The 13824-nt window shown below is 40.7% G+C and overlaps 1 protein-coding gene across 1 annotated transcript in view; it reads right to left on the reverse strand.

Moving 5' to 3' along the window:
- The window catches only part of MAP1B (microtubule associated protein 1B), a 74569-nt gene that overhangs the window by 17417 nt on the left and 43328 nt on the right, over positions 1 to 13824 (reverse strand). Inside the window, exons 3-4 of the mRNA XM_069001475.1 lie at positions 9363 to 9445; positions 5606 to 5746 (exon numbers count right to left, since the gene is read on the reverse strand). Of these exons, the coding sequence (XP_068857576.1) occupies positions 5606 to 5746; positions 9363 to 9445 (224 nt within the window). The remainder of the gene's footprint in view (positions 1 to 5605; positions 5747 to 9362; positions 9446 to 13824) is intronic.

A 13824-nucleotide genomic window follows, 5' to 3' on the forward strand; every position in this document is an offset into this window, starting at 1 on the left:
TTGTGTTAGAGATCAGCTGGGCAGACTTACGATCCATAAATCCATGGATCCTGATGACATGCACCCACATATGCTGAGGGAGCTGGCAGATGTTGCTAAGGCACTCTTTGAAAAATCACGGAGAACAGGAGAGGTGGATGATGGCTGATGACTGGAGGAAAGTCAGTGTTACTCCTATCTACAAAAACGGCAAGAAGATGGACCCAGGAAACTACTGGCCAGTCAGCCTCACTTCCATCACTGGAAAGGTGATGGAATAGATCATTCTGGAGGTCATCACCACACAAATAAAAGAAAAGAAGATCATCAGGAGTAGTCAGCGTGGATTCCCCTAGGGGAAATCATGCTGACCAATCTAGCAGCCTTCTATGATGGCATGGCAGGATGGGTCAACGAGGGGAGAGCAGTGGATGTTGTCTACCTCGACAAAAGCAAGGCTTTTGACACGGTCTCCCATAACATCCTCATAGCTAAGCTCAGGATATATGGGTTAGATGAATGGACAATGAGGTGGATCAAGGACTAGCTGAACGGCAGAGCTCACAGAGTTGTCATCAGCCAAGGAGAATCCAGTTGTACTCAAAGTGTTTATCAACAACCTGAATGAAGGGATAGAATGGACCCTGAACAAGTCTGCTGATGACACTGGGAGGAGTGGCTGATACACCTGAAGGCTGGGCTGCCATTCAGCATGACCTCAAAAGCCTGGAGAAATGGGTGTAGAGAATGAAGTTCAACAAAGGCAAGTACAGGATTCTGCACCTGGGGAGGTGTAACCCCAAGTACCAGTAACCGGCTGGGGGCTGACCTGCTTGGAAGCAGCTCTGCAGAGAAGGACCTGGGAATCTTGGTGGATGACAAGTTGTCTAAAAGCCAGCAATGTGTCCCCTTGGCCAAGAGGGTCAATGGTATCCCTAGGGGATACCATTCCTGAAAAGTCAGTACCATTCCTTCCACCAGGAAGAGTGTAGCCAGCAGGTTGAAGGAGATGATCTCTACTCAGCTAAGTGAGACTACATCTGGAGTGCTGTGTACAGTTCTGGTCTCCACAGTTCACAAAAGACAAAGAGCTAGAGAGGGTCCAGCAGTGCCCACAAAGATGATGAGGGGACTGGAGTATCTCTCTTATGAGGAGAGACTGTGGGAGCTGGGCCTGTTTAGTCCAGAGAAGTCTGAGACGGGATCTTGTCAATACATATAGATATCTCAAAGGTAGGTGTCAAGAGGATGGTGACAGACTCTTTCCAGTCGCATGCAGTGACAGGACAAGGAGTAATGGCCTTAACCTAAAACACAACAAGTTCCACCTCAACATGAGGAAGAGCTTTATACTGAGGATGGCAAAGCACTGGAACAGGCTGCCCAGGGAGGCTGTGAAGTCTCCCTCTCTGGAGACATTCAAAATCCACTTGCTTGGACGTGTTCCTGTGCCACTTGGATGTTCTCCTGTGTCACCTGCTCTGGGTGCCCTGGCAGAGGGTTTGGACTGAATAATCTCCAGACATCCCTTCTAACCCTAATGATTCTGTGAATCTGTGATTAAGAAATGAGTTAGTCTTCAGAAATAGAAACAGTTTTAGGTTTTTGGGCCCCTCTCTCCAAGGGAGATACCAAGGTGCTTGAGCATGTCGAGACAAAGGCAATAGAGCTGGTGAAGGGTCTGGAGCACAAGCCTGACAAGGAATAGCTGAGGGAGCTGATTTTGTTTATCCTGGAGAAAAGGAGGCTTGGGGGGATCTTATTGCTCTCTGCAGCTGCCTGAAAGGAGGGTGCAGCCAGGTGGGTGTTGGGCTCTTCTCCCAAGTAACAAATGACAGGATGACAGGAAATGGTCTCAAATTGCACCAGAGGAAGTTCAGATTGGGTATGAGGGAAAATTTCTTCCCCAAATGGGTTGTCAAACACTGCCCAGAGAAGTGGTGAGTCACCATCCCTGCAGGTATTTAAGATGTGTAGATGTGGTGGTGCTTGGGGGTATAGTTTAGTGTTGAATTTGGCAGCGCTGGGTAAGAGTTGGACTTGATGATCTTTGAGATCTTCTTCAACCCAAACAATTCTGTGAATTTACCTTTTCCAACCTTAACAATTCTATGAATCTATGATTCTAAGTTTTGTATTTCTGAGATTACAAGGTCCAGAGCCAAAGAAAGATCAAGGAAAAAAAAAATTAAGAATGCTCTTGTCACTAGTTTGATTTAAAACTCATGGACCACAAAATTTGAAATCTAGAGTAATTCCATTAATTTTGACATTATTAGTTAACATACCAGAAACAACTGCTGCAATAAAGACACAGAAAATACGAATTTCCATGCCACAGTATGAAGACTTGTTTTCTATTCCACTCTAAACTAAAAAAATCCTGTATTTGACAGTCCCAGATAAGTAGACAAACATGAAAAAGTATGACATATTTTACCTTATCTCATTTCCACAGATACTTTCATTTTATTTTTTTAACTGACAATTCAGTTAAATGTAGCTCATTTCTGTTCTATTTGCCCTTAACAAAGAGGCCACCAAACTTCTATAAAGTATTCAGATATAAAATGTCAGCGGAAAACGTGCCAGCACATCATCATACAAAATACCACAACCTTCTTTGCAGAGACTCAGTTGTCAGTTCAAGCTTTAAGAACAGTTTTCGTAAGGATGATATAGGTAACACTACAGCTGAATAATTGGAAATTCTTGGACCACAAGCTGTATCTACAGAGGAAATGAATATCTAAAAGATTAATGATGTTTGATTGTGTTAGATCTCTTTGGGCCTCTCTCTGTGTAGGTCTCACTTTTTTCTTTGTGTTACATAACTTATTTTTAGCATTTGCCAAATATAGAACTCAACAAAGATGCACTGGCTGTTATAAAAAAAGTCCATCCAAGAGATAAATAAAGCCCAAAATAAATATTTTCTACCTTCCTGTATCATCATTACTGAGTATCCAAACCATCTGACAGGAGTATAAATAAATTTCATAAATATGTCAGACATGGCCCTGTCCGAATGACAGCAAATGAAAAAACAAAGCAGAAAGAATAAATGGAGAAGAGGCTGAAAAGGCTGAAAGATAAGGTCAATAGGGGAACCATTGCTGTTTTTTATTGCAGAATTAAGAAAAGAGAGGCAGCACAGATAACAGCTTTGAAATGGATTTGCAATTTCAACAGTACTCCTTATGATATGTCTCTGATCAGGATTGAAAACACATTAATAGGGAGAGTCAAATATAATAAAAGATCACTGCCTCTGAATAAATAAATCCAAGTCTGTTGTACACATAAGGAAATAAAACTTGAGTACACACTGCTTCTCATAAAGGGCCAATTTTCTGTCTAGATTTTAAAAAATCATATGGTAACATACTGGGCTAATGGATATACCATAGCAAGGTTTGGGGTGAGTCCTCTCCAGTTTATATTATACCATATTTGGATTTCTGCTTCATACTTCTAAATTCTGACTTTTTTGCTCCTAAAAGTTGGCAGGCATAATGCAGACAGTGTTAAGCCACTGGAAGCCCAGGCTAATCAAAAATTCGAGAAAGTTTATTCCAGGCATAGATCATAACTGTTGGGAATAGCAAGTTCAGTCATGCCTCAGAAAAAGTATCAATGGATTTGAATTTCAAATGGTGACATTAGGGATAGACAGTAACACAGAGAGGTAGCCATTCTTTCTCTTCTCCAAATTCAAAACCATTCTGTGAGCGAAGAAATATACCTGTAAACCTGAATGTCTTCTCAAACATTTGAGAGACATCTGTTGAAGAATCCTTAAGTTTTAGAGGTGTCACAGCTAGTGAAGACAAACAGTAAGTTGGCTTCTCAGAGAAAACACAGCATTACTTCTTACTGTGAGCTACAAAGGTACAAAGAAAGGTCTTCCTGTTCTAGCTGTTATTACAGAAGCAGGGGAATGAGACATTTTACACCTTCCCACACAGAAGAAATTGAAATCCTGCTTTTAGACATTGCCTCAAGGGAGTTCTGCATGCTAGAGATGGCTTTCTGAATTAGACTTTAGACTTTATACAAGTATCTCCCAAAATGATACTTATTTGCAAGCACATTCCTTGACCTTAGTTCAAGTTCAGCCCAGCGACCTAAAAATGGGCAGAGGCCAGAAACACTTACTCCACCATACATGGTTATAGAATCATAGAATTGTTTGGGTTGCAGAAGACCCTTAAGATCATTGAGTCCAACTGTAAATCTGGCACTGCCAAGTCCACTAGGATCAGTACAGCACAGTAATTCTTCCATCTCATCACCACATAGAAAACGAGTAACCACTTTTTCTAGACCTTTCTTTCTAATTTTTTGTTTCAATTTTTAAAAAATGTTGCACACATGAACTGCAGTATGGCAACATGATCTTTCTTCAGTTTCATGAAAGCTTGCAGACACACTGAGACCCCGAGGCTTCAGAAACAATAGGTTGGAAGCCAACACTTGCTGAGAGCCATGCCAGCTGGCTGGTGAGCACGCTGCCAGCCACAGAAATGAGCCAAATGAGCGTTACTCATAGCCCATGCAAGTGTGCCCTGCACACCCACTACTGCACCAATCCCACAGCATCTGCAACTCACGGCCAACCTCCATCCTTCCACTTTCCAAGCAACAATTTTGTTTCCTAATGGTAATGGTAGCATTCACCCCTAGTTCTGCATGTAGTCATAAAATAATTATGTGTCATTAATTAGACAGAGACATAAGGAACTTGGGTTTGTAATTTCATAGAAAAGTAATTCTGAGAAATGCCAGGGAATTTTAGGTGTCAGACATGTCTCAGAGAGCAGGAATCCAGCTCTTTCCCCAACCATTTGCTGAAAAAAGAGGCTTTGAGAATAGATCACGTCTATACAATAAGGTCACTCTAGAGCTCACACAAACTACACTGTTTCAGTGCTGAACTTTCAAATCTCAGTCTACTGACATGCTCCTAATCAATACTGGAAACTAAATTCCTATGGATGCAGCCATACAGTTTATTTAAACATATACTTTACATGGCAGCCAGATTAAGTATGACAGCTTGTTTACTATGGATTCCTGCCCTATGGGAGCTTTCAGACACAGTACATTAAAGAAGAGAGCAAAGTAACAAGTTATGAAACAAATGGCATTAAATACTGGTATACTTCATGCTTATCTTTTTGGTATGTAAAAATCACACGTTTTACAGATTCACTGGCCATATTTTAAAAACTACTATAAAAAAGCTCATAGATGGTGCAAAAAATACAGCTATTCTGATGGCCACTCTCTGTCTTATTAATGCCACTTACTAGTTAGCCACATGCAAGAACCTCAGGTCAAGTACAATTTGACTGCTTTGTATGTGCACCTTAGATAAACAACCTTAGATAAACAACCTGTAATTTAATTTCCCAAATTAATATTTAATTATTTTGTTAGGCAATTTACATGAAAACTAAAGTAAAATAAATAAATATTTTGCAAAAAAGCCTATTAATGAAGAATAAAGAGCAGCAGCATCAGGTTGCTTATGCTAACTTTAACAAGACAGAGACCCATTTTGGGTCTTCTAGAAATCTCTGCCAGCACATTACAATTCATGGGACACACTTTCTAAACATACCTCTTGATCTGTGAAGATCTCAATGAAGTTCTGGAAGGAGAAGGATCCTGACTGAAGAATGAGTTCTCCTGTGTTTTCAAAGCACTGGCCAGTTAGAACAAGGAGCTTGTGCCTTGCAGCATCTGTGATCATTAAGCGCACCTAAAGTGAAGAAGAGAAATACATCAATAATGGGAGCAACCACGTGTTTCAATATTCCACTGAGAACACACAGTTCATCTCTCCTAATTTAAAACCAGTGTCTGGAACAGGACTCTCAAAACATTATGGAGTTATAGTACTGTTTACAAAAGACAATAAGAAAGGGGAAAATGTGAAAAAAGGAAGGGCAAGATGCAATCAGAAAGAAGGTCTGAAGAATAAATCAAATTAATGATACAGAAAAAACAGCAAGGAGCAGAACAGAACACAACTTGAATGAAGAAATAATTTTTTTAACAACAAACTTATTCATAGTGTAGCTCTTGGTTTACTTTTACAGAATTGTATCAGGACAACCTTGGTAAACTATTTAAGAGCAGATGCTTGTTACTTTATGTGACCCTCACTACAGCTACTAATTATTCTTGTTTACCACTCCCAAGGGGGAGACTTATGTGCATGCTAAGAGAAAGCCATATATTCTAAATGTAGGAACAAAACTAAACAAAACCTCTGTAAGATTCTGTACTGTTAAGTAAATGCTTTGCAAATACTTTGAAAGTCTTACTGAACACTGAAAAACCAATTCAGCCTATGGTAAGCTATGAATTTCAAGTGCACTAATTACTCTATTAAGGAAGAATTAAATCAAACCAGAATAGTGATTCCAGAATAAGGCTATTGACATATTAAACTAAATGAGCAAATAAGCAGAATCCATCTGGGACAGCTCCACATGATATTGCATCCAAGCTCCATCTCCATGGAGATGACACAACCAACTCAGCTCTCCTAGCAAGATATTCTTCCCAAGGTTTATATTGATTGTTAAGCAATCAGTTGTTCTAAATAACTCTTGAGAATGCCGGGAGGCTGAGCCAGGAAGGTTTAACCTGAATCTCTGCTGAACAACTCATGTTTTCAGTACAACTAGAAAACAGACACTGGAGTGTATGTATCTAAAAGAAGGTTCCAACTCTACCATGTCTTCACTGTTATTTTATTAAAGAAGTGACCCTGATGCTGGGCACCAGAAAGTTTCTTTAACTAAATGTAGGACTAATGCTGGTCTGCCACTAATTGCACTAAATAATTATAAATTCAGAAATATCATGTATGGATTGAGTGTATCTATTTCTATTTCAGACAAAAATATAGATGAGTGCAAACATTTTTCTGATGTGCATTGCTCTAATCTTCTGTTTTCACTCTATTAAAACTGTATCAGAAGTGCCTTCCTCTTCTAAGTTTTCTTTTGTTGCTGCCAACAAAATGATGAGCAGTGCACACCAGTCTGATAACTTTTGTGTAACCTCAATACATTTTCCAACAGTAAAACTACTTCCTGACTTGTGAACCATTGATAATGTGACTGTCTCATAATTCCCCTTCAACCTACTTTAATAATTGACAATAAAGTACGTTCTGCAGAGCTAGCAAACTGTGCCAAGAAAAAAAGTAAGTAAGTATTTTCAGATTGCAGAGCATAATGTGTTCACATGGAAGACCTTAAGAGACACATAAATTCTGTGTCTGGGTACAAATAAGGTTTTTTGAAGGACTACCAGGAATTTGTCTCCTGATTTCAAGACCACTCAGTTTCAGAAGAAATACTGCAAGCTGTTAATTCCATTCTGTTTAACTATTGGTTGAAGTTCAAAATTGGTCGAAGTAAGTGCACAGCAAGATGTAGCCTCAGACAAAACAGAGGTTAAGATGGAGTATGAACAGAGACGGGCACATCAGCAGGTCAGTGGTTTCCCAGACTCACAGTACAGTCACAGGAACATTAAAGCAGTGGAGTGGGGACTTCCTAAAAAGGAAGCAAATGTTCATGGGGGTTTTCTTCGGGAAACAACGATCTCTCTCCCTTTGGGCCTCTTTCTTAGGGGAGGTATTTGGCATTTGACAGAACATGACGGGAGCTCCGGGCACAACCATGCTTGGACTACCACCAGGTAAGGCTATTAGCAGCCAGATTAGCAGGTATATTTTATTTCTTTCTGGGTCTTTTTTTTGTTTTGTTTTAGTTTTCTTTTTATGCTTTTGTTTTACTTTGGTTTGTGTTTTACTTTGCATGATTTGCTTTTTTTTGAGTGAATAGATTTCAGTTCCTCTTCTGGTGAAGTGAGAACTTCATGGTATATCTCTGTCTCCCCCAGATTTTCAGACCCTGGAAATCTCTGATATATGAAATTAAGATTTATGTTTGCCATAGTGAACAGACAATGTCTACTCCAACCTCTGATTTAATTCTGCCACCTCTTTTTCATCGTCTCTTTCTGAATTGTGTCTATTCAGAGCCTTGCTTAACCAGCCAAGTTAAATCTCATCTTATAACATCTGACTGTGACCAGTTTGGCAGGATGAAAGCAAAGTAAAAATTGCCTCCCACAGTCTAGTGAGATAAAATTTACAGTAACATAGCCAAACATCTTCCAGAACCAAAGGAGTAAGCCCAGGGTTCAGAAATCATTAATGGGGGTCAGATCATGTTCTTCCATGTAGTCATCCATCAAAGGAATGACAAGCAACAGTAACAGAAATAGCATTTCCCTGCTTTTGGCAGTTTTTTGTCCCTTCTACCCCTCCACACACGCACACACTTGATAGCTTTTTACTCTGAATGAATGCATAGAGAGCTGCTATCCTGGTGACCCCCTTGTCCTTACCAAGCACCTCTAATGGCTTGTAAGAGATCTCCATGCATTGTATGTAAATATGTTGCCATTAACTAAGGTGACTTTTCAACTTCTACAGCTTCAGAAATTTCATTTGTTTTGGAGTCCTTTCTTCTGTTTGTGTTCAACATCATTCAGCAGCTGACAGCAAAATAGTTTTTTCACCAGTTACCACTAGCAGAATCACTTCATCTCCCAATAGAATGAGACTGTGGCAGTGCTTCCCAGCACAGACCAGCAATGCAATTATCCCTATTATTTCAACCTTCAGTCTCACTAGCTATGATCAATTTTGTCTTTGAGCTATACAATCAGTTCTTTGACCCTACTGAGCTCATAAGGAATTGGCAGTCCTCTTGTGGGCACTCTCCAGGGTTCACTAATCATGTCACATGCTTCTTGAACAACAGATAGATCAACCTAGAGTCACCACCACATAGTTGGTAATTCTTCTCAGAGACCCAAATTTGTCCCTGGGCATCTTCAGGCACTTTCTTCATACATAAAATAGGCATCCAGAGCTAGCAAACAATAGCAAAGCAGAAGAATAGCAGAGGCAGGTTCACCACAGCTGCCTCCACTCCATGAAGAAGATAATTTGACGCATTATGAGAAAAGGAATTCTGGGATCAGAGGTGTGTTTCTGTCCTATGCCTCTGACAATATGTCATGAGTCTGGGAAACCAGGGAAAAGATCAAGGGATGGGTGACATTTTTCATGGTATTTATTCCAAATACACCCTTTCACTGACAGTCAGGATCTGCTCTCAGAGTCTGCTAAGACTTTGAAAAATAGTATTTGAGTTTGTCAGTCTCTAAGCTGGCAGGCAGTGACTGTGCTCCATAATCACCTCAACCACATCTGCTTCAATGCTCTCAACATGTCCACTTAATGGAGCTTTTATGATATGTCCAACAAAGTATTTCTGACTTACCTCGGTACTAACTGCTTCATCTGAGGGATTGATGAGGACTACAGTTTCTAAGACATCACTTCTGTGGTGAAGAATCTTCTGACCTGCAAGTGCAGAAAGGAAAAAAGAAAAATTAAATTCAACTGTTATAAACCAGGATTTTCCATGAGTTTGCTGTATGTCCCATTGTGTCACAGCCCTCTGGTTGCCCTGGCTGGAGGAGTATCTGTAACTTACCTTGTTCTCACAGAGCTGGTGCAGGTAAGGGAGTAACCATCATCAGCTGAGCATCTGACCCTGACAAACCAAGTGAAAACTAGAACCCACACTGCCAAAATGCTCCCTTCTGTCTTCCACTGGTATGGATTAACGTTGGGACCCTGCAACAAGTTCCCTATGGGGATTGTTAGACACGTGCCATGCTGCCCTGCTTCATCTTCCTCCTGCTTACAAAAGCTGTAGCAAGCAATGTCAAGCAACAAGAGTGACAGGGTGTACAAATAACATCTAGATCCTGAATTAGTAAATTCTGGGCAAGTTTGGAGCAGCCTTGCAGCCTACTGGCTTTCATACTTAAGTCTGTCTCTGTATTTAATAGTGATATTCATCTGACTGGGAGTGAATGCCAGAAAAACAAAACAGGACTGTTGATTTATTTTCCCCTTATGTTAATTGGCAAGTTCTTATCAGGGTCTCTTTCTGTGAGAACTGCAGTGAGATTAATTAGCATTGGATTGTCATTCAGAAACCCAGACTGGTAATTAGTCTAAAAAACCAGAAGAGCTCTCCCTTCTGAGCAAACTGCTTGGCGCAATATTAATCAATTAAAATAATTAATTAGGCTTAAAAGGGAGTATGGGACACAGACCTATCTGCCAACTTAGAAAAACTCCCCTGTAAAGAGACGTAAATTAACAAGGCTGAGGATGGTCAGGCTGAAAAGAGCTCCACATGCCTGAGAGCATTGTGTGAGAGGAAGGGCAGCCAGCCATTCCCACAGTGTCCCTGACTGGGGCAGGCTCGGTGCTGCCCTGTCTGCCCCAGCAATGCCCTCTTCCTTGCTGACCTGCCTGCACCACTCCTGCCTTCTTCCTCCTCCTTGCCTTGAGCTCCCACTCTGCTGTGTCTGCTGCCGTTGCTCTGGGGAATCTCTACATTTATAAGCATGTGAGCTCGCAATCAAATGATAGAAAGTGATGGAGAAAGAAAACAAAAATAGTGCTCTCAAGTAAAATGTGAGATACAGTTGTAGTCTATTCTCTTGTGCATGACAGTGCCTAGAAACTTAGGGATAATATCTATTTAGTTGGAAGAAACTTAGTTTTCTTAACATGTATTTTTTTTCTGCTATACTTCCTTGAAAGAAGGAGACAGATTATATATTACAAAAGGGGAAGAGGGCAGGTCTCTCCTCCTCTGTAACATCCATTTCTGGTATTACCCTTTGCAATTAAATTTATTTTTATAGTTTTGCTTCCTTGCATATCAGAAATGCACATATAAAGCTCCAGTCAATAAAACATCCAGATAGCTCTGTTACTGCAGACTCCTTCAGAAGATGATCTGTGCTCTGATATTTTAGTTGTTTGCCAGATTTCACTTAAATTAGGAGATTAGGCAGAGTTTATTGAATCTAATCGTCAAGGAAATGAAAGAAATCATCACCTTTAGCAGACACTGAAATTTCTTGCTTAATAGTTGGTGACACTGAGCACATACTTTGCTTCAGGCCAGACTAAGCCTCATATCTCATTAGACATGACCACATTAAACACAGGTAGAAAAGAAATGCAATTAGCCACATGCAAAGTTACACAAAGATGCATAGCTTTCACTAGGCTCAAAGCACATACTTAGGACTTAACTGAAGCTGCTCCAAGTCGTGTGTCTGTGTAGCTGGGAAGGATCTGACCTGAGGAGTCACAGCTCCTGGTGACCAACACTAATGGTGGTTACTTACATCCTAGCAGACTCCCTGCTCTAGCAGTTGTGTGGGTTCATGGGCCCTGAGATTGATTTCCAGAGGCAGGCAGGTGTTGTCTGCACCATGTACATGGTGCCCACTCAGAGATGCATGTGTGACTGTCTCCCTCTTCAACTCCTTGGCATAAACATGTTACTGATTATCATACAGGGTGGGGACCCAGCACTGGCAGGGTGTGAGTCACTACAAGGGTTCCCATCCCATGGAACACCTGGGAAGTTTGCAGCTACTTGCTGATGTCAATAACATGGTCCCATGTCACCGCTTGAGAAATAAAAGAGACTTTGAAAAACTATTTGCAACTCTGTAGGAGCAACACAGGCTTGCTGCCCAGGTTGATATCCTCAGCTGGAATGAAGGAAAGTCTCACATAGGAACAGTTTTATCAGACAAATTAACTATCACAGGGTGGGAACAGAAAGCAGCAACAGCATTTCATAAACTGGCAAGAGACTGAGACTTACTAAATTGCAGATGGAGTGGGAGAATCTGAGACTTGTGTAGATCTGGGGTTGCTTCAACTCTACTGGATTTTTGCAGCCTCTCTCTACACATGCGACAGATTATTTCTGTGATTTGACAGAGGAAGAAAGGAAGAAACTTCCATGTTGAGCAGGAGTGGTTGGGTGGATAGATTTTACCTGTTTATAGTTTCTGGAAAGCAGAAACAAAGCCGCTTCTAAAGACTTCCATATGTAAATACTATTTTGTTTGAAAGAAATCTAAATATCTGCTCATATTTTGATTTTATTAATTAAAGCTGCAAATGAAAAACTGATATGAGCAAAGAGTCTTGGCAGCTGTTTGATTCAGAACAAGAACAGAGAGGAGTAATAAGCATGTAAAAATTGCTTAAAGAGTGGTTTTTGCATTCATCAACCTCATTTCTATGGCCATAGCATCCTAATGTCCCCCGGCTCATCCAAATATCAATGACATCTATTGTCTGATTATTGAGATGGGGATAGTGTTAGTCACATTTCCTAGAAAAGTGACTGAACAGATTTCTTATCTTACACAGTCAATTTTTTCAGGCCAATCAAGCAGCACGATCATGAGGGCCACTTTTAACAGTGACTATGTTAAATTCTTGCAAACACAAAGTGCAAATGAATGGCAAGGGAAAGAAATCAGTCCTCATTCAAGTTTTTTTTAACCAAGCATGACTACTGACACACAGTTTTTCCTGGGCATGCCTGTGTGACCCAGCCCATGGGTGTGCAGGCTGTAACAGGCTACTCAACACAGGGGCTCCCACCAGCTTCTCCTGCCGCTCCAGGTAGATATCAACATTCACTTGTTCCCTATCAATGCCATTTCCACACAAAGTAAACACAGAGGAAGAAGGCAAATCCTTCCTGTGGTGATTCTTGGCAGAAAGGGTGAAAGGAGTATTCTCCCTGAAAGTATTCCTTCTCCCAGAAGGTGGTAACTGTTTGACACCTGATCTGGCATTCAAACACATTTCTCTGGCAACTTTAAACATCTCTTGTTTTTCATTGTAAAGAACTTCAAAGTATCGTTTCACCACCAGAAGACATGACTGCTGTGTTACGTCAGCCACCGTGCTGGGTGGTGTTAACAGATGGCACAGCTTGCAAGGCTGGCACAGCTTGCAAGGCTGGCTAATGAAATTTCCCACAAGCCATGAATATGCAATGACCTCTCTGCAGCTAGAAACGTTCAGTGCTCTGCACTTATAAGTAGCTCCAATGCCCAGGTCCCTCCAGCTGCCCCTTGTCTTGTGGAGGAATTTCTGGACATTCAGGGAGAAATCCTCTAAAATGAACCATAAAACATCCATCCCTAGAGTTCTAAGGATGCTGAGACTCTTGAAAGACAGTATTGGAGCTTGCCAGTCACTGTGCTGGGAAGAAATAACTGATGTTTAAGAATCATCTCAACTACAATCTCTTTCAGATTTACCATGTCTGATGAAGGTTATTGGAGGGTTATCATACCCCTTGCACATGACACATTTAAAGCAATACATTCCTTTGGAAAAAAAAAGAGTTTTTTGTGTAGCCAACAGTAATCTAATAACTCACACCTTTTAAGTAACTTCAAACTGCTCACTGTTTCATCTGCTATTTCTTGTGTGGACTCCAAATTTGTCCTCCAAAACCAGATGTGTTAACTTTGTGTTCTTCGTGGTTGTTCTATGTTATCAGCAGAGTGCTCAGAGTCTGGATGACTGGTCATCTGATGGTTGCTAAGTCTTGTACTAACTGAATAAATCTATTTTTCCTTGTTTTCAATACAAAGATCAATGGGTATAAATTGTCAAATAATACAGTAATCGTGACCAGCCCCAAATATCCCCATTGTCTGCCTGGAGGCACTACGTTGCAACAACATTTCCAGGCCACAGAGAAAGGAACAAGATCCCCTTTTACAGCAGATTATTAATTATCTGAAGAAATCTTGCATAAATGATATGGAGCACTCCATCCTCTTTACCTTCTTTGTTGAGCATGCTAAGCTTCCTGCTGAACTAAG

Source organism: Aphelocoma coerulescens, assembly GCF_041296385.1.
Source record: "Aphelocoma coerulescens isolate FSJ_1873_10779 chromosome Z unlocalized genomic scaffold, UR_Acoe_1.0 ChrZ, whole genome shotgun sequence".
Classification (NCBI taxonomy): Eukaryota; Metazoa; Chordata; class Aves; order Passeriformes; family Corvidae; genus Aphelocoma; species Aphelocoma coerulescens.